Source organism: Rhopalosiphum padi, chromosome 1 (genome assembly GCF_020882245.1).
Source record: "Rhopalosiphum padi isolate XX-2018 chromosome 1, ASM2088224v1, whole genome shotgun sequence".
NCBI lineage: Eukaryota > Metazoa > Arthropoda > Insecta > Hemiptera > Aphididae > Rhopalosiphum > Rhopalosiphum padi.
The window spans coordinates 3327784-3353348 of record NC_083597.1 but is presented as its reverse complement, the minus strand read 5'-3'; the positions used below and the strand labels follow the sequence as shown (position 1 = coordinate 3353348).

The 25565-nt window shown below is 36.6% G+C and overlaps 2 protein-coding genes across 2 annotated transcripts in view; one reads left to right on the top strand and one right to left on the bottom strand.

Moving 5' to 3' along the window:
• Positions 1-25565, bottom strand: part of LOC132919058 (protein dachsous) — a 126366-nt gene that overhangs the window by 60564 nt on the left and 40237 nt on the right. The window lies entirely within an intron of this gene.
• LOC132919069 (uncharacterized) lies at positions 14378-16367 on the top strand. Its single transcript, XM_060980422.1, has 2 exons — positions 14378-15255; positions 15358-16367. Exons 1-2 carry the CDS (start codon positions 15081-15083, stop codon positions 16149-16151), a joined length of 969 nt encoding a protein of 322 aa, XP_060836405.1. The 5' UTR covers positions 14378-15080; the 3' UTR covers positions 16152-16367.

Sequence of the window (25565 nt, the reverse complement as noted above, 5' to 3'; positions counted from 1 at the left end):
TTAAGACAAAGACTGCAACGATGAGTGTCACCACTCACCATCTCGGTGTACATATTATATACTATATAGTATATATGTATGATAGAAACTATATAGAAACAAAGTATTTTGATTAACTCTTTTCGCTCATATGGCGTAATAATATAATATTATTATACATCGTACGGTTTTTTCCGATCGTCCTTAACAGGACCGCATCTGCCGTTTACGCCGCTTATAGGTATACCTATAATATGTAAATGCAGTTTGTGGGCCGTGTCTCGCCGTCGCCGTTTTCGTCGTCGTGTACAGGTATATTAAATGCATATACATAGGTACGCGCCACTGCCGCACATATGGGTGCAGCAGAATTCTCGTTAATTACAAAACTAGAGAGCTGCAGCACTGTACCGAGAAGCTGCGCGCACACACACTATGTACGACTATTTATGTATGTATAGGGAAAAAAAACCACCGCCGCCGATCGGTTGTTAATTAAAAATATTGGCCTGCATATATATATTGGTGTGTGTATGTGTGTGTGTGTGTGTGCGCGCCCAACGAAGTATTTGCACAGAAAGAGCTAGCGCGTTATCTATGTTATTTATCTCGCGCGACGGTGGCGGTTAATTCGATCGGACTCCTATTACAAAAACTTTCTATACACGCGCGCTGCAGAAGATCTATCGGCACATCACGAGATAACGTTTACACACCGCTTTAAAACATAATGTTATATATAGTTAGGTAGGCCGGTATAATATACAAAACATCGCCTATATGTTTCTACGAGTGTGTAAACGCGCGTGGTCCCCGCGAATATTCTCGCGGTTGTCGAGGTATTTGATAGTCTTGCCGCCGTCGCTTAAATATAAACGTCGATCCGAAAAAAAAAATATATAATTATCCAAAATAAGTAATTAATTGCACACTATATACACAAATTATATATAATATACCCACGCACCAAGACTACATTGCAGTAAGAAATGTAATAGGTATTCAGTAAATTAATAATTCTTTATCGTCACAAGTACTTTTATTATTATTTTATATGTATTTAATATTAATAATATAACTCATAATAGTCGCAATAATAACAAAAAAAAATAAATTTCATTTTTTTTGTCATAAATTATTTCTCGCCACGAGTAAATGTATATACCTTTAAATAGTTAATGATAATATTATTTCGTATACTGTTGCAGACTGGACCGATACAACACCTGCACACAAGCATATTTTATATAAGCCGAATCCCACGACACACCCTATACATACAAATAATCATCGTATAAATACGCGCGTGTTATTATAATACACAAACGTGTAAAATCCGCAGCAGATCTAAACATACTATACACACAAACGAGCAGTATCTACGTATAAATACATCTATATAATATAATATGGGTATAGGCGTACTGTTCTGAGCACATATTATAATCTCTCTCTTCGTAGCAACATCCAGCAGCAGCAGCCGCCTCGCGCAATTGTCTCTTGCATATTACTGACTTCGGTATATTTACTGCTGCTGCTGCTGGTGCTGGTGCAGTGCCTGGTCGCGCGCTGCACATGTGATGCATTATATTTATACATATATATATATACGTATTGGATAACCAAAGTGACATGAATGGAATCTACAATGCCGCCGCGCGTGTAGCGGAAGAATTAGAAATAATGTGCATGTAATGTGCGCGCGCGCCCGTTTGAGTGGGACAAAGAGACATTGAAAAGATGGCGGCTGAGGCAATATATATCGGCGGATGCTGCAGTGGCGGTGACGGCGGTGTTGGGCGCTGCCGATGCCGGTGGCTATATGTGCACACGGCGGCGGCGACCGAAGGAGATAGGGTTTAATATACGCGCTGTTGCAGAGCCTCTATATACGCATATAATAGTAATAATAATAATAATAATAATATGTGCGCGCCGCGCCGGTGGATGGGAATAAAATGCAAAAAACGGTTGACCCGGTGACAAAGACAAGAGAGACCGCCGCCACTGCTGCTGCTGCTCCACCGCCGTCTCCTCTTCTGACGCTGGCGGTCTCCTCCACCGCGGGGCCGCACTGCATACATAAACATATACGAATGCATCCGTATATGTGTGTGTGTGTGTGTGTGTCTGTGCGTGTAACCGATGGGTACAACGTTAATTGTACAAGCTATTGTTTTAATTATTGCACGCACATATTGCTGCAGGTATACCTATATAAACGTCGTTCCATGCACATGGATGTGCAAGTGCATGAGCAAGTGCACCGCCGCATATTATTCACGTATTCGATTTGCCGCCATAGAGACCGCAAACTTTATGACTAATTCAATTGCGCGGGAGAGAGGAACAATACATATATAATTATGTGTAATGTGCGACGGTGGACTCGGGAGTTTTATTTTCTATTTTCATTTTATAGCCAATAACAATACCGGGGGGGGGGCTAATAATGGTAATATATAATATATATATAAATGGTCAGTCCGCAACAGTCGCGTAGTATTATCTATTGAAATCTAGCAAGGAAATATCATCGCGATACAATATAACCGTCGCCACCGTCGTATAATATGTAATATACATAAACAATAAACATATATATATATTATATTATGTATGTTGCAGCATCTGCCGCGTTGTGAATGGAAACGGGTTGCTCGCCGATATTTTGGCTCGTGCGCATATGTATATACATACATAATATTATATCATATATTTAATATCATGCATATTTATCGTATACCCAATTCAGACCGCGTCCGCGCGCGCGTTATTATTATATAAGATTTTTATGATAATGCTCGTGATGCGGACCGCGGCCGCCGCAGCACGACAATATTGTCCCGGGGCCGGATCGTCGACGAATAAATATCATCAACGTAAATAATTAATACAAGACATATGGGTATATTCGGATCTCCTAATTGGACGCACGTATCGTTGTTACAACGGTGACCATATGACGTGTGTGCGGCGCGCCGGTCGTCTTTCTATATATTTTATTATATATTCCGTTTAAAATCTTTGTACAACCGAGTTATGACCAAACCTACATAGTATCATTATATTATAAACTTGAACACGCGCGGGTATGCGTGTGTTTATATTATGTGCGCGCGTGATAGGAAGGTGCGTAAATCGTTTATATTGTGTACTCAACGACCGCTGCTCTAGCACTGTTGTTTCGAAAGCCGCGTTTTATCATTTGACAGACCGTTCCGGAGAACCCCCGATGGCAATATTATAAGAACCAAATTTCCGGAACGGGTGTCAGCGCGTAAAGTCCGTTTCCCGCGGCGCGCACGCGCGAATTGCGCTACTTACATTACATGTTACAATACGATAATAATAGGTATACAATATCTATTATTACTATTATTATCGCGTGCGTGTATGTTGTATACGCATCTATGTGTAGTAGTCACTAGTCGGTGTACCTTAATTTTACCGTGCTGTGTAAATGGTTGACAAATCGATCAAGTAGTCATCAACCGTCTATTTTTGATATTTAAATTAAATGTTATGGGACTTCATATCAAAATTCATCAAATTTCAAATTTATTTCTTACCTAGAATGATAATATTTTTAAAACCATTTCTGAATGTGCAATAAGTAAGTTGCCTTCATGAATTATTAGATTCAATTAAAATAGTATATAAGCGTGATATATTTAGTGTAATTAACAATTCTATAGTCTTATCATCGCACATATTATGCTTTTTTAAATATTGCTTTATTAGCTTTGACATTGATGTTTGATATATTTTTGGAGCACGAATAATTATATAATAAGAAGACAATATATAAAGTTCACAGTAAAATCGTCGATAAGTTAGAACGCGAGACAGTCGCTAAGATATATTGTAATCGTATATGATATGTATGTGGATAATACGACTGCGCGGGCTGCCAACGTGTAATGGTATGTATACGTATGTACGACAAGCTGAATAATAATAATAATAATAATATAATATTCTTGACTATATATATTATATTATATTAATATGGTTATTTCTTATATTTGCATCGGACGCGATGAATAATCGTGTGAAAACGTTTCGGACGTATCCGCGCGTTTACACACACACGCGTGTATATATGATAATAGCTCGCGCATATACCCACATGTTCGTTTTCGTTATTAAGTGCTTGAGAGAGTTCGCGTCGACTTTTAATCGGTGGCGATGGAAAAATCACGGAATTGCAAGAGGAATAATAATAGTATAGGTATTACTGCGATATATAACGTATGTGCAGTGTATATATATATGTCTGTAAACCTTTCTATATACATATATATACACATATAAATGAACGAGGAGGCAAACACACAACACACAATGGATCGATGCTCATTAACAACGGAATTATGGAGAGGCAGTGATGTTGCAGCAGTGTGTGTACGCGTCGGCCCCCAAAGTCACATTTTTCTCTCAAGCGCCAGTCACAGCAGCAGCTGACCAGCAGCGCACCGGGACCAGAACAATATTATAGAAGAAGGCTGCGGCGGCGACGATTCAGAGGCGTGGGTTATAAGGCAATCCATCAGGCTATCCGGTAGCCTTCTGCCAGTTAATCATGCTATACAGTGGTGGGTCTGTGCGAGCGAACGGGCGCTCGCGGTGTGTGCGCGTCAAGTACCTATACATATATACATACTTCAATGCACACACGAGCTTATATATATTATATACGCTGTTCATATGTATATTATACGTTATTATATTGTTATTACGATCGCGGTGTACATGTCGTAATGCTAGAAGGAAAAAATAACGATAGATGGGCAACGAAATAAAAAAACCGCCGACAGCAAAATAATATAATGTCTTTCGCATCGTTTTAAAAGTCACTATGTATATCATCCATCGAGCTCAGTAGAAATACCGTACAATATGTTGTAAGGAAATAACACCGATTGTGTATTGTATAATAAAAGGTTAAAATTTAGTTGATCCGCTGTTTTTATGTATAATATTTAATATTATAATTTACTGAAATAAAAAATATTAAACGTGCTGTGCAGGCCTCACGCATTATGAATAATAATATGTATTATTTTTTGTTATTACTACCCATCAGATACTTGCAACGATGCAGAGTTTTGTGCGCTGCGAATCGTGTAATTTGTTTCACGATTAACGCGCCGCACTGCAGCAACAGGTAGCAATACCTACTATAAGGTATATCGTCCTGCATAATAACGCATAACGCGCGACGTTATAATATTATTATGTGTGGCAAAAGAAATGAACGCGGAGACCTATCTACGGCACGCGGCTAAATACGATATCGTTTGGCGATAAAAAAAAATTACGACGGTTGCGACGAAAAGAATATTAAAAAAAAAAAAATTGCTATACGGGTGAATCCGACTAATCGCTTGGCCGTGTAGCCATCGTACATTATATATTATATATATAATATTATATTATAACCTAAGCCGGTGCGGCGATTCGCGCCGGGAAGATGAAGTAAAAATAAAATCGAAAGCCGACCATAAAACGAGAATGTACAATTAAGTTTATGTGCCGCCTGTGGTGGTGCGGCGGTGGTACTTACCCCTACACGAGTAGATACCTACTGAAGGTAATTGAAATTTATTGCGAGAATACCACCGCCGCGGATATATAATACGCGAAACATTCTCCATATAATAATATATAATATTATTATCGTATAATATATATAATCGTATGTTTTCTTGTCTTCTCGAAATATTATATTTTATGTAGGTACATGCGCGTAATATACAATCACATACGTATATACCTATATATGTGTAATATATAAAACAAGCGCGCAACAATTTATTCATTTTGAATCGATCAGTCGCGTATATACAATATACTATAAGTACAACCGGTTCTCTCCGAATCTTCTCGTGACTCGACGGATATATAATCTGACGTCGTTTTGGCGGTTGGTCGATTTTTCGAACTGAGACTCGGCGACGATGTCGCTGTAGATCGCACACATCAAAGAACTATACCTACAGCTGTAACGCGTTCGTTCGGAAAGTTTATTTAAATGTTAAAAATCCAGGGTAACCGTTGACCCGCGTAATGTGTATACTTAGCTATTATAATATTATGCATAACGGTATAATAAATATGTAATTGTGCTGGATAGCAGGTAGCACGTTGTATTTAATAAGAGATAAAAATCGTTTTGACTAAAATAGTCCAATAATAACTTTATAAAACAAATTTACCTACTAGCTAATACAACCGAAGCGGGAATTAATCACAATATTGTGTCCTGTTGAAAGTTTAAACGTATATAATATGGCCGAAGGAATGCTGCAGCAGCTGCGCGTATACCGTCTGTTGCAGTACTGCAGTTAAACCCTAAATTTGATTGGTGTATGCTGGACAGTACCTAGTGATGGCATAGTGACGTGCATAGCCGTAACACTGGCAGAGGGTTTGACAATTGAAAGTAAAATCAACCGCAATAACACTCCAAGAGAAATAATTTCGTCAATCAATCTAGAAGTTGGTTATCGTATCATATTATAATATATGCCACATCGCGATCGTAATTATATTATACTGTACACTATATAATATTTACAATATAGGAATCAGGGGTTTTCAAAATTATTTTAAATCATCCACCTATAACACAATAAAAATTATGTGTGCGTGAAGCATTAAAAATGTACGTATTAATTGTTTTGCTGCTCACAGCAGCTGCAGTTGAGTACCTGTAATAACAATATAGCGCCTATATATATTATAATTTATAATATACTCTAAATATGCAGCGGCGACGGAGGATAACGAAGCGAACGTTTAGTTAAAACACGGTCATATAATAGATACGAGTACCTAAATAGTATATGTACATATATGATGTAATATAATATATTTTGTTATACATATTGTATAATGTACTGCAGTCGGCGACAATTGAACCGTGTCTCTCCTGCACACAACCTGCAGCCGAAATAATATAATAATTCGTTGGCGTACGCTTGTTATGCTAACGAGGTATCGAATTTTGTCGTCAACAATACAATGACCACGCGCATAGGTATGTATACACATCGTGTTGCTGCCGTTGCCGCTACAGGTAGGTTTATACCTATATACTTATATATTTTAACCACTGACTAGACGTCACGTGTGATGCACGCATACTATCTGTGCGTAAGTACAACCTTTGTGTATAGAGTTAGGTACGTAATAATGCGTATACTCTGGCGAGTATTTATATATATACGTGTGTGTGTGTGTTTACTGGAAACGCGTTCCAACGATTGTTGGTCATCTCGTTAGTGCAAAGACATATATTACATTATTAATACGCGTATATTATACAGACGATATTGTACATGGCGTATTTATATGTGTGTATGTATTTATGTTACATAATATTATATTAGTACACAGCTAACATAGTATTAGGGGTGAAAAAATTAATCAAAAGAAAATGTAACGATAAGTAAATTACTTAGTTACGTCCTTAAATGACCACGAATGACGATACTACTGCAATACAATATTTAAAAAATTATATCATTATTATCATCAAATTATTTAGACTTCGGAACATTATATTAAGGATAAATATTATTCAAAATCTGTGACAAAAGCCGCGAACGATATTTTGATTATATCCACATAAACACGATAACATAATATACTACATAGGGACTAGGGAGGTATTGATGCTGTCGCTCCAATTTACCAAAAAATATCGCGAACCGCGTACTTACGCGCACATATGAAATTAAAACAATAAAAATCGATAATATAATAATATACGATGTACCACATTCCGTATAATAAATAATAATATAAATTTATTATCGACTGTCGTCGTGAATTGCAGTGTATGCAAGGATGAGAAGCAACAAATAATATATACCTATATATTATTGTTGTCGCAAGACGCGAATGTAAAGTGTTTAATATTATTAATTGTGACTGTTATTATTATTATTATTATTATTATTATTATTATAATCATCATCATTATACATACTGTAGTGAGACGTGTGCCAATACACACGTCCGTCGACGGCAATTGCATTATTTGTAAGTATATTATTGCTCGTATTTTTTTTTTACACTCGTATTATTGCCGTCTTTCCGGTCCGATAGGTAGTCACCGCGCAGCTCCATCGTATTGGTCAACGTTGTCGACGTCGCCGTTGCCGCGTGATGATGTATATTATATGTGTTTTTTTTTAATTTTATTTATGTGTTTTTCTTTACCGAGTTATTTTATATAAATTATACACAGGTGTCGCTTTTCGACCGCACTTTTATGTACATATATATGTATAAAAAAAAGCCACATTAATCGGACAACTAGCAATCGAGAAAATCGAGAAAAAAAATTATAAACGCGAGAGCATATTATATCATATTCTATAGTACCTATCGACATTGATTATGCTATATTTTTATATCTTATATAGGTATATGCGTAATGTTATTGTACATATTAATATATTATATTATTATTAGATATAAACAGTTTACGCGCGAGTTCCGTTAAAAAAAAAAAAATAAGAATAATTATCATATTTCTGTAATGCGCCGATAGCGTATGACGACCGCGGCGATCGAGTGAGCGAAACTCCGAGCATTCAACAATTCGCTGCCGTCGCGCGGTTGTAATTGATTGGTCACGGCTTCAAAGACATATATTATTATTGCCACAGTGGCTTATGGCCAATCTCGGAATGATTTTTATTATCTATATTATATATATATATAGGTATAGGAAGGCGACAACGCTTATTATTATTATTGCACTACGCGTGTATTAAAACATTTAAAACAATCGGCGACCCCGCGTGGTCGTCAGCTACAACCTGTAATATATATATGTTTGGTCACTGCTATTAAGTTATTTTTTCACGATATGCGCGCTTGTAGTAAAAATAAAAACCCAAGACATGAATATTATGTATATGTACCTATCTATATATTACATATACAATCTTGAGAGCATTGCAAAAGGCCGTGTATTGAATGCACCAAAAAAAAACTTTAGAAATAAACTCGTATAAACTTCAAATAATTGTTAAATTATAAACTACTATTTAAAAATTCGATCACAGAATAATAAAAATTTAAAAATGACAATTATGAAAATTGTGAAAATTATTTTTTTAAATAATGAATGTCTTATACATTAAATGGATCACCTGGTACTCGTTTATAATATAAGCATTGAAGCATCTGGGTGTACATACATCAATAGATAGATACATGCAATATTATATAAAATATTAGACATTATGCGAACGATCGAAATTATATATCGTTGACTCTTCGTTTCTTCTAGAAGATCGTACGATACGATATAATAATATGATGATAATATATATACACGCTTATATATTAAAGACGCGATGACGTGCACTAGCTGCACGCGGTTTTTCTCTCCCAAGCCGGCGTAGCACAGGGAGATTATTGTGTACATCCGATAAAGAATAATTTACAGTAATAATAATATAATAATATAGTACCGGCTATTATACATCAAACACGATATATCTAATGTAATAATATTATTATCATCGTCATCAGTATACGTTGGCGAACTTAATACCGCAACGTATATTTGGTATATTATAATAATAATACAATATATTACAATAACAATATAATATAATATACGTATAATATAGCTGTGCGCGCTTACAGTAATTAACTCTAATCGCATATACTAATAATATTCCTCGAGTACTTGTCTTGTTTATAATCCATAGTTCGTTTCAGTTAAATAATGTGTACGTATGTATGTGTATATTCCGATTGAACAGCTAGTTATCAGAGATATACGTGCGATGACGAATGTCTTATAATATTATATAAATAAATACACACACACACATATATACATTAAGAGGACGTGACACCCGCAAGTGTTGTCAGCTCCGTCTTACGAACGTACACGCATAGCAAATATGTGTCCAATAGAACTAATAATTTAATGTTATTAGCTTTACATTATATAGACTGAATAACTAAGGGGCGGGCATCTCATATAGAATTTTATTGAAATTGTAATTATGACTATAAAAGATAAAATAGTACAAATATTATATTACAATTTTAATATGCTCGTGATTTGGTCTAATGTCAAAGCTAACAACACAAATTTGTATGTCATAATGCACGCAAATTAACAGCTATGTTGTATGTTTATAAGACGAGCAACGCATATGTGACGTTCACTTAATAAATAATACCTATATATATATTTCATATTGTGAGAGTGTGACAGATGATTTTATGGGACCAGTGGAGTTGAAAAAAAATATAAAACGTAATACTACAGTGTAGTTGTCGGCTTTTTTGATAATATAATCGTAATTATCGAAAAACAAAACAAATCCGTTTCGTCGATCGTATTATAATTTATTACATAGTCTTGCAGTGTGCGCGTGGTTTTACTCTCTTCTTTTCATTTCTGCTAATTATCCAAACCAGTTCGCGTTGCCGTCATTGCATTAATGTGTATATATGTGCAAGGTGTGTTGCCGACACTATACACACGCATACACTGCAGTACACAAGGAATTATATGCTGCACTCGGGGGGCAAACACACTCGATTAGGACGATTCGAAACGGCTCGTAACAATAAAACAAAAATGTAACACGTCTAATAAACGTCAAGTCGACTGACAGATTAGCGCCGCGCCGTAGCCACCTTGCCACCTCGTCGTATAATATATATGTAACGTAATAACGCGAGTATAATACTATACTCGCCTGGCGTATATGTGTATGTGTATTATATATTATTATAAAATATAATATGATGTATTATTATAACGTATAATACACAGAAGGTTTGTGTTTGCACAGGATATTTTTAAGATTCATCAGTCCAACGGTTTTGTGTATACAAGACCTGTATTTAAACATAGCAGAAGTGCTCGTACGTACATAGACATCACTATAGGTTCCACGAGCAAAACAAACACGCACTTTGGAGGGCGACCAATCCATGAGACGTATCTCTCAATGACGGTTATTTACGTTTGTACATATTATATTGTGCAGTATTTAAATATTTAAAATTTGTATACATAATTCGATGTCCAGAAATCAATTATAAAAATTAAAAACAGTAGTTTAGTTGTTTCAATGAAAATGAAAAGATTTTGTATCAAAATGTTATAAAAAATACATATTATTGTGTTACTCATGCACGCACCGAAAGTGTTGAAAATTTGAAAATTTTATAAAATGCGTATACCTCCTTGGTTATTCCAAAAACACGTTTAAATGCAATTTAAACCAGTGGGATATTTAATGTTACCTTGATCAGACTTTATATTATAATATGTAACAAACGCGCTCGAGGTATTACAATATAATACGCCAGTGGTTCGTGCAGTGATTGTACGAATAATATATTATATATCTAGTACCTACCTACCTACAAGTCGTAGGGACAAAAAATAATATGCTATATTAAATGTATATTACTGTTTTAAAGAGCTTTAAATTGTGATATATGTTGATGATACTTATTTATAGCTTATACGCATATAATATTATATCGCGGAGGGAGGAATGCGACACGTCGTAGCCATTCATTGCAGCTCTCGAACCGAATATCTCACAGAATTTTAAATTTTCGTACAGGTATACCACAGATCGTACATTATATTATTAAAATAGGTACTCCCACCCTTTTTGACCAGGATGGGCTAATCACACGGCTCAGGTCGAATTTATTATACCGTAAATGTATTATTATTTTTATTAAAATCATCATAACTTACAAAGATTAAATATGTATAATAAATACGGGTGTGTGATTGTGTGTATGATATACGCGTAAATTCGTCGATCTGACGTTCCGGTCAAAAAGTTGAATGAGAGTGTACACAAGTAGAAGAGAAGAGAAAAACGAATCAAAATTCCTCGCGTCGTGCATACGCGCGTATATAAATATAATATTATATACTCTCTTCGCAATAAGAAAATACAATATTATATTATTATACTGCGAGCTATATATTATATACTCGTTTTACAACAATATATACGGTATAAAAACACAAAATACTACATATATATATAGTATTATTATATTATATAGTCGGCGCGCACAGCACATTATAAATGCGGCGTCGCGGGTCAGAACGTGATAATAGCTGCAGCAGTTGTCTCGCCGGGCGAGAAGGGCTAGCCGTTATTTGAATTTCACGAACGGCGAAAAAAAAACCATCTCCAACGCGAGTCGAGAGGTGTCGTCGTCGTGTCCTCGTTTATATACGGCGTGCGTTTATGTATATATACCTAATACCTATACTCTATAGTATATATTATTTAAATGAGAGAATAGAATAAGTGTATATACATAACAGGCAAATCCCCCCTGCCGTGGACCTATATCTATCCTGCATATTATATTCTTTGCCGCCGTCGTGCGCCAGCCGCCGTTTCTATTCTCTACCTACATATACTTGCATATATATTATCGAAGTTATTTCTATTTTTTCCGTTTCTTAACGTTTTATTTTTTTCCTTCCGCTACGGCCCTCGGATAGGTACCTGTATATACCCACATACGCACATATATGCGTTACAACAATAACAACAATAATAATATAACGTATGTCGTTCGTTACTATTGCTGCGAGCTCAGGTGACAATAATGGTCGCACGATTCGACCCGGAGCCGTCGACGACGACACATTTGCGGCGGTGGCGGCGGTAGTCTCAACAACGGTGATCGGGCACGTAAAGGCGGCGTAGTATAATGATATTGTAATAATGTGCTGCTTATAGAGGCGATTCTTCTCACTTGCCCGGACAATATTATTTTTATTATTATTATTATTGTAACGGGTAAACGATAGCGATAAATAAAAATATTACAATATCATGCCACCGCCGTCCGGGCGACATTAAACGCGGGCACGTTGTGGTTTTGCCTACACCGAACGCCTCGCAAATATCCACCTCATCGTCTTGCTGTGTCGAACGACGAACGTTACAAATATATTCCTAAATCGTGTTTTGCACACACACATTTTAATATTATCGTCGTCGTATAATATCGAAGAATGTGCTGCATATAATGTATTTATGTATATAATACGAAAAATTCCAATACGTTCGTACCAGCTTTATATTACTATTTACTGCCTATATACTTATATATTAGAAGAAGATAAAAACACATTCAGACTTCCGACAATTCGTAGAGAAAATTACAATAAACGCCAGCATATACACTATACATTATTATTATCATATAATATAAAATACCAAGTGAGTGAATGATGATGATAGAATATTTTTAATTAATTGAACGAGCAGAAGTCATTTGAAAATAATATTATTTAAATACATTACAAAGTAATAATGCTTATAATTAAATTATAATTTTTATTCGATGGATTATAGAAATGTTTTTTTTTTTAAATAATACATTTTATTGTAGGAGATGAAATACGTTTGAAATATTAGTTTATGATGGTTATGTATTGGTATACAGTTAGTATATAGTTAACGAATTAGCAAGAGAGATTAACGAGAAAAATGTAATCAAACTCACGAGGAATTCCGAATTATATACATATATAGATACTTTTATAATGTGTCCGTGAGTATATAGATCAAGAGGTACAAATAAAGTGGGAGGAACGCGATGGAAGGTAATGGACCGCACCACCGCGTGTTTCCAACCACGACGGTAACTATAAATATAATTTTAATCCTGTTCGAATATCGAATTTCTGTAATACGTGTGTGAGTATATCTCGGAGTGGTAAGGTAACTATAGTAAAATTATGTGAAAACTATAAGTGGCGACGCAGAGTCGTACCTATACAGTTTAAGGACTGTGTATTGAGTGGTGAATCGTCTGGTGCATTGAAGGGTTTGGTTATTTCTTTAGCAATATTTTTCTACACACCGATTTTATTTTATTTATTTGTTTATCCTTTTTCAAACCATGAATCAATTCCATTTTAGTTACTCGATGATTTTATGAATTTTTGTTGAACGATGGTAAATAAAGCATAAATACGATAGTAATGATATAAAAGCAGCAGCATTCGTTGTCCGCTTACATACACGCGGTCACCAAATTAACCGTTAACAGTCGGTCGAATATTCTAGGAATTAATTTATCTATTCATGCGCGTGTATATAATATTATTAAATTACACTAATGTCACTAATATAACATTAATGTTAATAATGTATTGATATTTTATTAAACTTCGTCGTTCGGGTCGCATAGTGTTTTTACTATTTCGCACGTGTTGGAGTGGGTGGATATGAAGGGAGAGAGGGACAGTATTTATACGCACAATCCGTCCCGTGAACGCGTAAGCGGTAGCCGATCGCGGATATAGCTGCAGACGTGGACAGCGTGTCGCCATGGGTTGGCATAGCCGTCCGGATCGCACCGGTCGCGGACCGCGCCGTGGGTGCTGCGCGCACGTTTGGTACCACTGGCCGCCTGTGTGGAGCGCGCATCACCGACGGGGTCGGCGGCGGTGGTAGACGAACGACGAATCGACCGGGCGGATGTTTTTAACGCGGGCATCCGCCGTAGCGACCCGGTCAAACCGGCCGCCGGAACGCGCGTTTTCCACTTGCCCCGCCCAACCGCACGACCGGGCCGAAACCGTCCACCACCGCATCAGCACGTCATTGTCCTATTCCTAAAACGTTGGACCCTCCCGAGGATCGGCGGCGGTCGTGTATATCCAGTGTTATTATTATATTGTTGTTGTTGTTAGAACATTTTATCGATCGACGAGGCGCCCGTCCGGCGGATACCGGTGCCCCGCACGTCACCGTTTCGCTCGGTTCGTACCGTACGGCGACGGACGACTTAGGACTGCAGTCAACAGTCGAACACGAGTCTATGCGCACGCACGTTTACTGTGTCACTGTCTTTGCATATCATTATTGTCATCATCATCGCCATCGTCGTGGTCGTTAATAATTTACTTCACTGAGGTAGTCGTAAAACGTCATCGAGTTTATTGTAATATTGTATAATACTGCGATACAACAACCGGTACAGGGTATTATTGGCCGTAAAAATCCTCTACCTACAATAATAACCACTGGTCAAACGACATAATTATGGTTTATTTCACGGAAAAACTAATAAATGAAGTACAAAAGCGGTCGTGCATATGGGACGCGACTGACATGAACCACCTCAACAAGTTAGTTCTGACCAGCATGTGGAGAGAGATCGCTGAAAACCTTTACTCGGATTGGCACACACTTAGCGGTTACGATAAACGTGGTAGAGGTAAACAAATAATATATAATATAATTTCATCATATTTTGTTCTTGATCTTTATTTTTGTATCCACCTAATTTGATATATCGTTCGATTTTTCCACACTACAGTGTCCGATGTCAAGAAAAAATGGACAAACATTAAAGACTCGTTCGTTAAAGACGTCAAGGGCAACAAACCGAGAAAATCCCAGTGTCTGCCTGAACACCGGAAAAAGTACTATCTGTACGATCACTTACAATTTCTATTACCATTCATTCAAGACTCAAATTCTGGCAGTGGCAGTGTACCAGTGCAGAGAAAGAAAGTACGTAAAAACACGCTTGGCGAGGGCTCGTCTCGGAACTTGCAACCGGCGGCTGTAGTGACGCCCTCAGTCGCCCCAGAAATAAGTGAAAGATCAGAAATTCTGCAACCGGATGTGCAACAGCATGTCGACTTACTCAACAGCTTTGCGGGCGAGACAGCCGCAAGCGCGCTGTGTCAACTGGATGGCGACTTATCTTTCATGGTGTCGTTGTTACCTACCATCAAATCGATGAATGAAAAGCAAAAGATTAACTTTAAAATCGGCATTCTGCAGCTTGTGTCCCGGATAAAATTCGATGAATTGCCACATCATCCCTCGGGTGCTATGTACCCATTCACCTCGACGACTCCCGATCTCGGAAGCTTTTCTGTGTCTAATCAACCGGCAGTGATGATAGGCGTACCACCTCTGCAACCGTTCGTCAACCGTGCGACTGTGTCATCTACACAGCAACAGCAGCAGCACCACCAACGCAACCATAAACACCATATCGAGCACGAGTCGACGGTTAAACAAGAAGTGATCGACTCGAGTCCAGGGAAATCATATTGGCGTTCCGATTGCGAGACCGAAGATGATATGGACAGTTCTTGATCAAAATTATAATTAAAAACATTCTAAATCATAGATGTATACAAAAAATTATTTATTATATTTAATTTAAGATCTTTAACACAAAAGCACGATTTGTTGAGTAAGCATTATTTTCTTTTTTAAAATACAATTTCCTACCATTTGTTGCACATTGTATTGTATATTATTATATTATGTCTATCAGTATTGTGAATTAAAATGCATTTTGTTTTAATACATGCCAGTGTTAATATTATTGTTACGGAGTATCTCGATCTCCAAATGAAGTATCCGGTGCAATCATATTGTAAGCGCATTTATATAATAAATAATATTATAAGTGCATTGCAATAAGACGAGAAGATTAAAAATCAATTTTGAAACCCTTACCGGTTTGTCATTACAACGTTTCGTATAGTAGGTCCTATATAGATACAAATAATAATAATAATAATGTGTTTATAACACACACGCTGATCTACGAGAATGTTATATAATTACAATTTACAGTAAATTATATTATATTACATTATACAAGTATATAAAGGTAATGATATATATCATATATACCATAATATGCTCGCTATAATATAATATATAGTAGTAAGGTGCTATCATCTTATGGTTGTAAAACTATAATATTATATACTTACATATTGAATATTACATAATATAATACACGTTACTGCACACTGGCGTCCATAAAGCGCGTATAATAATAATATATAAATCGTAAATATCGCGAAGTTCAACAACTCCGCCGCCGTCGCTACACTTGTCGCGATTAGGAATTTATTCATAGAATAATTCATTATTTATCAAGACACAGATCATAAGTGTAATTTAATTTTAGACCGATTATACAGTATTTCTAGTCGGAATCGCCGTTTTATACCGTTTTTCATGTATTCTATATAATATAAATATATAATATTTCGGATACTTATGTCGGGGGCGGCGAATCGTTTACATGATATTATTATAAATTATAATATATATTACGATAAATTGAGTGTATCATAATATTATATATAATATGTACGAAAAAAAGTCCATCAGGTATAAATTATACATCTTGTGAGGACGCGCGTGTTCGATATTATGTACGCATGAATGAAATATATCCCGGAAAAATTACTACTACGGCGTATACTATATACTAAACACTATACACTATGTAGGTATTAGCAATACAGTATATGAAATATGTACATTGTGATTTATGTGCACAAATTGTCAGAAAAAAGTTTTTTTTTATTTCATAAAAAAAATAGTAAATAAAAATTGATATTGTTGGTATATTATTCCACTTTCTTTATATATGTATATATATATATAATATATATTGTATATAGGTATTATGGTTACCTAGGGTTTATAATATCGTATCGATAATCGATCAACGTAAACTGCGCGCGATGTTTCTGATCGTTATCGACGCGATTATAAAACCTGTTGATATGTAACGCTGCGGACGCACGAGCTCACGCGCACGCGCACGACTCGGTAAAATATCGATTGAGTTGAATAATAATATTTAAATAGTGTCCGCCCGTCGTACACACACGTCATTATCTATATATATATGGACATATTATATATTCGAAGCGACAAAACGTTTTTTTTCTTTCTAGTTTCTGTACGCCTCTGTTCACACGATCATTGTGAGAAAACCATAATAATAATAGTAATAATATACAAAACGGATGTTTCAACTCCATCAGTACACCTCTTATACGTGACCGTCATACCGAATATTTTGCCAAGCAATATTTTACGCCACGAACCAATAATAATTTATGGCGGTGTTGTACACATTTGCAAATATTGTTTTACTGCAATGGACAATATAATTACTTATTTATATTCGTGTGGCCCGTACAGCGCAGACTGTTTATGTATATATTTACTTACTGTAGTAAATATTACATATTAACTATTAAGTGATTCAAAAATGTACAATAATAAATAAATATTACTCGTTTCCAGTGAAGGTTAGCTATGTTCAAAAATAGTATACACGTACGAGATCAACTATTCCTAATATTAAATTCCTATTTCTCCTATAACACCGACTGACCGACTACTGTTATATGGGAATATGGGATGTAAGACTTTCGATGTATAAAATATATAATGACATTTTGGAATGCAAAAATTGAAGCTTTCCCGTGGTCCTGAGATTCTACGGCTGTATCTACTTTGTATAATGGTCAATGATATAAAAATTTCAATAATCAATATAGATTATATGTGTGATGTATGTGTAGTGACATTAGTAACAGCAACGTGCGCGTAATGCATATAATACGTGTTAACAATTAATTGTGTAGTGGCAGGTGTGCATAAAGTAGTGGTGTCCTGCGATCGTCGGGGAAAGGATTATATACACAGAGCAGAAGACCGAGATAGGTCCAGTTGCCGCGGGTCTTTGAGCGCTGTTCGCGGCTCTTTTTGACGTAAATCCACTACTAAATGTATATAATGTGCGACACACGCGCATCGCACAACAAGCTCGTAATGTAGCCCGGTCAAATGAACGTGAAAAAAATAAAGTATAATGAACAATAAAAGAAAACTCGAGGGACCCGACCAAAAATAAGAATAATAGCGTGTGCATATGGAATAATGAAAATACGCAGAAAACACGAGAGCTGCGACGACTACACGACGACGACCGCCTGATGGGCGAACACAACACCTGATCATTGTCCTTCGCCGCGGGACGTATCGAGTGCGCGCGCGCGCTCGCGAGGGGCCGACCAGCTCTAAAACATATAAAGGTGTGCGTGGGGGTGGGGAAGGTGCACTCGAAAATCTGTCACCACTTGCAGTGCGTGCATGTGTATACGTCGGTGTCGAAAACGACAAGTCTGACACGTGGAAAGAAAAGAGTGGTATACATCCATTGGGAGGGGGGTAGGGTTAAAAAAAAACCAGAAGATAACCGACGGGGCTAGTAAATATACCGTTGTATAATATTATGTATTTATATGTGAGCCGTTTGGGAAAAAATTAACAAATTCCCTAGCTATATTAATATATATAATATCACACGACACACAGAATCACGATTATATACCACGCGCGAACAGAAAACGTGCTTGAAACTTAAATTGCATTATATGTACGCTGCCGCCGGTATGTCGTCGCAGTAGTACAGGAATGAGTAGTTGTAGTAGTAGTGTAGTAGTAGAATATATGTATATAGCTATAGAGAAAAAAAATTAAATAATAATAATAATAAAAAATAAACGAAAAAATGTATTTATACTAAATTGCTGATAATTTAATCGGACTGCGCGACTGGCCGAGCCCGATTTCGTTTTTTTCTTTTTATTATTTTTTTTTCATTAGGTACATTATTACGTTTAAACTTGCGCGCACCGGGGCCATAAAAATAAATTGGATCACACAGGGTCCGCGCGGGCGCGAGAGAGACGGTCGCCGAGTGACGTGGATCGGATCTGTCTATATAATATAATATGCGCGAGCGGATTCTTTAATTAGTTGCGCTGTTCACGTACCTATGTATTTGTGAGTATGTATATGTGTATGGGTGTGCGCTCGCTCCTCCGGTTTTCGTTGTTTTTTATTCACTATTAATACACACGCACGCACATACACATATAAATGCATCGTGTGCCATTTTCATACGGGATGCACACAACACGAGTGGTGCACGGTTATAATAATAATAATAATATCATAGTGGCGGTAAATTAAAATTGATGAAAAAAAAAGTATACGTGCATTTCGATAAATTACACGAACACGAATTTAATCGATTTCTACGGGTTCTATATTATACTATAATGCCGAGATCTATTATTATTATTACAACGACGACGGGAATATTATAGTACTATACATAATATAACATAGGTACGTAGAGAAAAGTTGGACGCCGCGTTCTCCGGTGCTGTCAATTGTTGATCACGAACGAATAAAAAAAAAAGAAATGGGCATTTTCAAATGCCCTTCGTTCCCTACATATTATTTATATAATATTATAATACACTATAGCACCCGCTGTAGCATGGCATTATAATAATAATAATAATAATAATAATAATAATAATAATAATAATAATAAAAACAACAATAATAAAAACACACATTGAAAACACATATTATTATTATTATATAAAAAACGACAGAGACGATGGAACGCGCGGCGCCCCTTGGGCAAAACGAAACGAAAGAATAGGTAAAAAACACACAACCGTGAACCGCGAACTTATATATACATACTTATCTCCAAGCCGGGATTACATATTATATGCGATTGTGTGTATGTGTGTGTGTGTTATGTGCATGCATATATATATACATAAATACCCGTTGCGCGTGTACCGCGGTGCGTACCTATATAATATATATATATAAAAAAAAATATATAAAAACAATACGACAACGGTCGGTCTCGTTTCAACTCACACGCGGGGTGCACCTATGTCCTGCAGTCGGTCTTTGTCTCCTCGGGGCCACAAGCTCATTGAACCACGCGCGAGCGCGCTCTCTTGCAGCGCTGTACACTGCACATTATAATATTACACACACACACACACACGCGCGCGCACGCGGGCGCGTATATTAGCAGACACACGCACAGACACAGATATATAATATTATTGTATATAAATACGCGCGACGAGTACGTTTTATCTCGCATTTCATTTGGTTACTTTACAAATGAAAACGATGTTGAAAATATTAGCATAATGGTGTAATGGATACGGCGGCCGCGGCGATCGTAGTTGTATATATAAGCGCTACGTACACCCAAGTCTGGTTTGTTGTGACCCCGCCACCTCCCCGGTCTGCGACTACGGATCATTCAACCACCCTCCACCCCGTCAACGGCCGCCGCGTTCTTCCCCGCAAATCCTTGTGCCGCCACCAGTACCGCCACTGCCCTACCGCGCGCGTTTAAGTCTTCGCAGTGGCAGCGGTGGATACATACGCACACAGACACGATATATAATAATACGTAGCGAGCATATTATTATTATTATACGTGTATACTCGGACTTTGAACGGACAAACGTACAATATAGCATATATACATAGGTATTATACTTAGGTATATATATTATAATGTCGTGTGGGTAGATACACTGCAGCGGACACAGATGAGCTACCTATACAAAGACCGTTTATATATGTATATAATATATATACACGTTACATAATATATTATACTACGATAATAATAATAATTATCGTATAATGCACGTGTGTACTGTATTGTATATTATAGTATACCAGTATACTCCTTCGTAACCAACCCTCGTCGTACGTGCGCGCGGCTGCTGCACGTTCGTCATATATTTTTTAATTTTTTCGTTAATAATCATATTATAATCGTGTGCCACCACTCGTCCCCACCTTATTCTGTAGTGAGCGGCTGAGAGGTGTTCCGGTGAAAGTCTCATCGGCTACCGAAAAACGTGTGAGCCAAACACAATTATACATAATATAATAATATATAATATTATGCACAAAAATACATTTAAGAAGAGTCCATTAATATATATTCGTAGTTCAAAAGCTCGACTGTGCAGTACCTATTATATATTTCAACAATTAAAACAATATCTACACAAATAAAATATATTAATATATTATTAAGATACGATGCTGTGTTTCTAAGAAGTTTTTTCCTCTTTATTTGAAATACATGACCTGTACCAACAATTTGTACATGGGAAGAATGCGAGCTAAACCTGAAGCTCTTATTCATATCGGACTCTTATGCAGCTTTTACACATTACACTGATAATAGCCCATAAGAAGTGTAGGAACTAAACAAGAAAAACAAAGATATCGTCATCGTTCAGAGGTAAGACTTTAAAATGGTTAGCTGTTCCAAAAATTGCTTTTATACAATTGTTATTTTTTGTGATCTGATACTGGTTTATAGAGTTCGTATTTCAAAAAATGAAGAGATTACTATTGATTTGGCTTTTTTTTTTACTTTATTACAATCAGAATCATTAATACATTTTAATAAACTTATGTGAACGGAGAATTTATAGTTATATTTTTCTTGTTTTACGAGTGAGATAGCCGGGATGGTTTTATTTCGAGCCTTATTATTTTTAATAAAATAAATTTTAACGAGCTTGTGCAGAATCGGTAATTACCTACGGCAATGAGTGGCCTTGAGATAAGAATGATTCAGGTATACGATAATTCTACGATACGCGAATTGAAGTTAGATTTACAATTAACTGGTATAAGTGGTATGTAACTTATTTATAACACTAAATTAAATTAATATGAATATAACTTACACATTATGAATATTAACATGTGAGATAAATTATTTCACAAAACATTAAATTGAAATGATTATCAGCACACATTTGAAATAAAAATATTAGTATACGCTCATATATCCATATAATTTATGTGTAATAAGTAATAAAGTACGACAATCGATACGGAATTACAGAAAAACAGTATTATTATACATAGGTCTCGAGTTTTTAGTTTGATATTGGAGTAAAATCTTCACGAACACATTCTTATTATTTTAACGTATTATAGTTCAAAATAGTAGGAAATGTTGAAAACAATATTCATAGATGCCAAATATGAAACGAAAATGGCAACCTAACTTTGATCGACAACACATCAGGAGCCGACAACAGTTTTCCCAAAACACCAAAACACCGACAGACGGAAAACGCATCGGTCACCCGCGGCTAGGTTAAATGACTGCAATAACACTAGTCTTAGCTAATCGTAAGACATAGCCAGGACAAAAAGCATAAGATGAAATTTAGGGTAAAATGTAAGCTACCTAGTTTAATAGAATACGTTTTTCTCAAATAAGTTTTATTTTAATTTTAACAATGTCAATAATATCTTTAACATCAATAATATTATTTGAATTGACTACTGCTCACTACTAGCCACGGCTCAGTGGGAAAAGTTTCGATATCCCGCCGGCTTGATACCGCCACTGAATAAATCTCAAGTATCTATTTGTGATATTATGATATACTCTGAATTAGGTCCGACGAAAAATTATAATATAATAATGATAATAATAATAGAAAACTATCACGTGAGGCGACGACGCTGGTGTGACAGCGTCCACAAACAGTCAACTCACACACACACACACACACACACATTAGAGCTCGCGCGCGCACCGTTGCCGGTTCGGACATCTGCCTACGTCGTGGTCGTGTTGCGTGTCCGCCGCCGCTGAGCGCGCATTCCACATCGACGCATTGCATTCCACTGCGCCGGATTCCCTTTAACGCCCGAGCGGGTCGACGTCGCCGCCGCCGTCTCACTCAACGCGGCCGCCTCACTCTTTCTTTCTCAATCGCCCGTCGTCTGTCCTACGCCACGGCCGCTCGGCAATCTTATAATATTATATTCACACTCTTTGCGTGCGGCCGTACGTAAAATTCAATATCATATTTTTTATATTAAAACGGTGATGCCTGACCCGAAGTCGATAAGAGAAATTACAGTGATTGAGAGAGACATAGAACCAAAAAATCACAACATCGATAAAGAGCATATTACTATAGACCTTGTCTACCGTGACCGTGATTATAAAAATGGATTTACATGATAGAGTTAAGCTCAACCACGAGGAACATTATCCTGGCACCCCGGAGTCATTATTTCGTGAACAACTTAATTTTCACCTCGGGAAATTAATTTATTCCCCATAAGGTGGTGCTGTAATTTTACACCAGAACCCCTTCTCACACATACACTAATAAAAATAAATATACTTATGTATAATTATATTTTTTTATACAGACAATTTTGACTTTAGGGTAAAAGGTAACGTAATATGTACCTCCATAAATATTATACATAAATATGTAACTCAAGAATTTCTTTGATATTGTCAAAATAACTTAGCTCTCCAAATATGTATAACACATTCGTACCTACATTTTATAATTAATAATAATAATAATAATTTAATTTATTTTTCAACAACTATTTACAAAATCGAACTAATATTCGTAAGTGAAATGTATAAAATAATAATTTTTCAGGATTTTCTGGTATTTCGAAAACAAAATTTGGGTTTTATGGGTTTTCAGAGATTTTACACGTTCGGCTTAATTTTAGTATACGAATAATATAATAATTTTATTTCGTTTAAGTTCCGATGTAGCGGCCGGCGTGCAGATATATATATATAATAACAAACGCACGTGTAATAACGAAACGCAGACACGCGCGTACAGCGCGTAAAGATAAAAAAAATATAATATTAATGCGTACCTATACGCGAAGAGGAGGTATACATATAGACGACGCGCCGCGGATCAAGTGTGAAATAGTCAGCCTCCGGCTACTATATAAACGAATAGCCTAACGTATACGCGGCGGCGGTGGCAGTTGGGCCAAATACCACAGATGAATAATAATAATAATAATAATCGTCGTCGTCGTCTCATATAATATGTGCGTGTGTATGCCGCGCTCGCGTTGAGTAGCCAAACCAAACCACATGTAATATACCTATAGCGGTGCATATATACCTAAGCACACTCTGTATGTGTGTATAATGCAATGCCAGAGCTAGGCAATATCGCCTCCTCGTAATAATAATAATAATAATATTATTATTATTATATTCATCTTCTCTATGTCTCGAGACACCGCATCGATCCGCGAGATTTATGAACGCCCACCCCTTCCCCTCCCCTCTACCCCATCGGCATCAGTGTATAGTCGAATAATATATATTTTCGTATACACACACACATATATATATATATACTCCTCTGAAAGCAGGAGAAGTAGTAGTAGTAGTAGTAGTAGTAGGTTTTTTTAGTTTTTTCTCATTCGTGATGCGGTGAGCGGGAATACAAATAAGACAAATTTTAATTGATTTCACTATTCCACCAGGCGCATGTAGCAGCAGCAACAGTTTCCGCTGCCGAAGACAGTGCCCATAACACGTAACATATTATATGCGTGTGTGTGCGCGACGGAGATTTAAACGGTTTTTTATTATTATTATTTTTTTACCTTGTTACACTGGGCGACGACGATACGATACCACAATGGCCGTTTGCAGCGGTGGCCAGAACAACTACTACACATGCGTATATATAGACTAACCTATCCTGGATTTCGTTTATTTATGTGCGCGTATACGGCTCAAGGGCAAAAGAACAACTTAACTACAAATTGGTACGGTCAATATCTGCTTTGGGTCTGAAACGGCGGGGAACGCGAGCGCGCACATTTATAATATACAATATATTATGTACAAACAAAACATCTCTGCAGAATATTACATCGATGACCTGTGAATCCCGCAGGCCTGCTCGCTGCATCGCGATTGCTCACGGGAGTGATCAGGAACATAATATTATCGTACGGAGACCACGTTATAATCGCTGGGACCAATTCCCAAAGGGGTCTATCTATCTAAAG

What these genes read in the sequence shown, in the direction of transcription:
- LOC132919069 (XM_060980422.1), top strand. Translation starts at nt 15,081, where the DNA reads ATGGTTTATTTCACGGAAAAACTAATAAATGAAGTACAAAAGCGGTCG. An exon ending in TTACGATAAACGTGGTAGAG is followed by an intron (nt 15,256 to 15,357) that starts GTAAACAAATAA and finishes TCCACACTACAG; the next exon opens with TGTCCGATGTCAAGAAAAAA.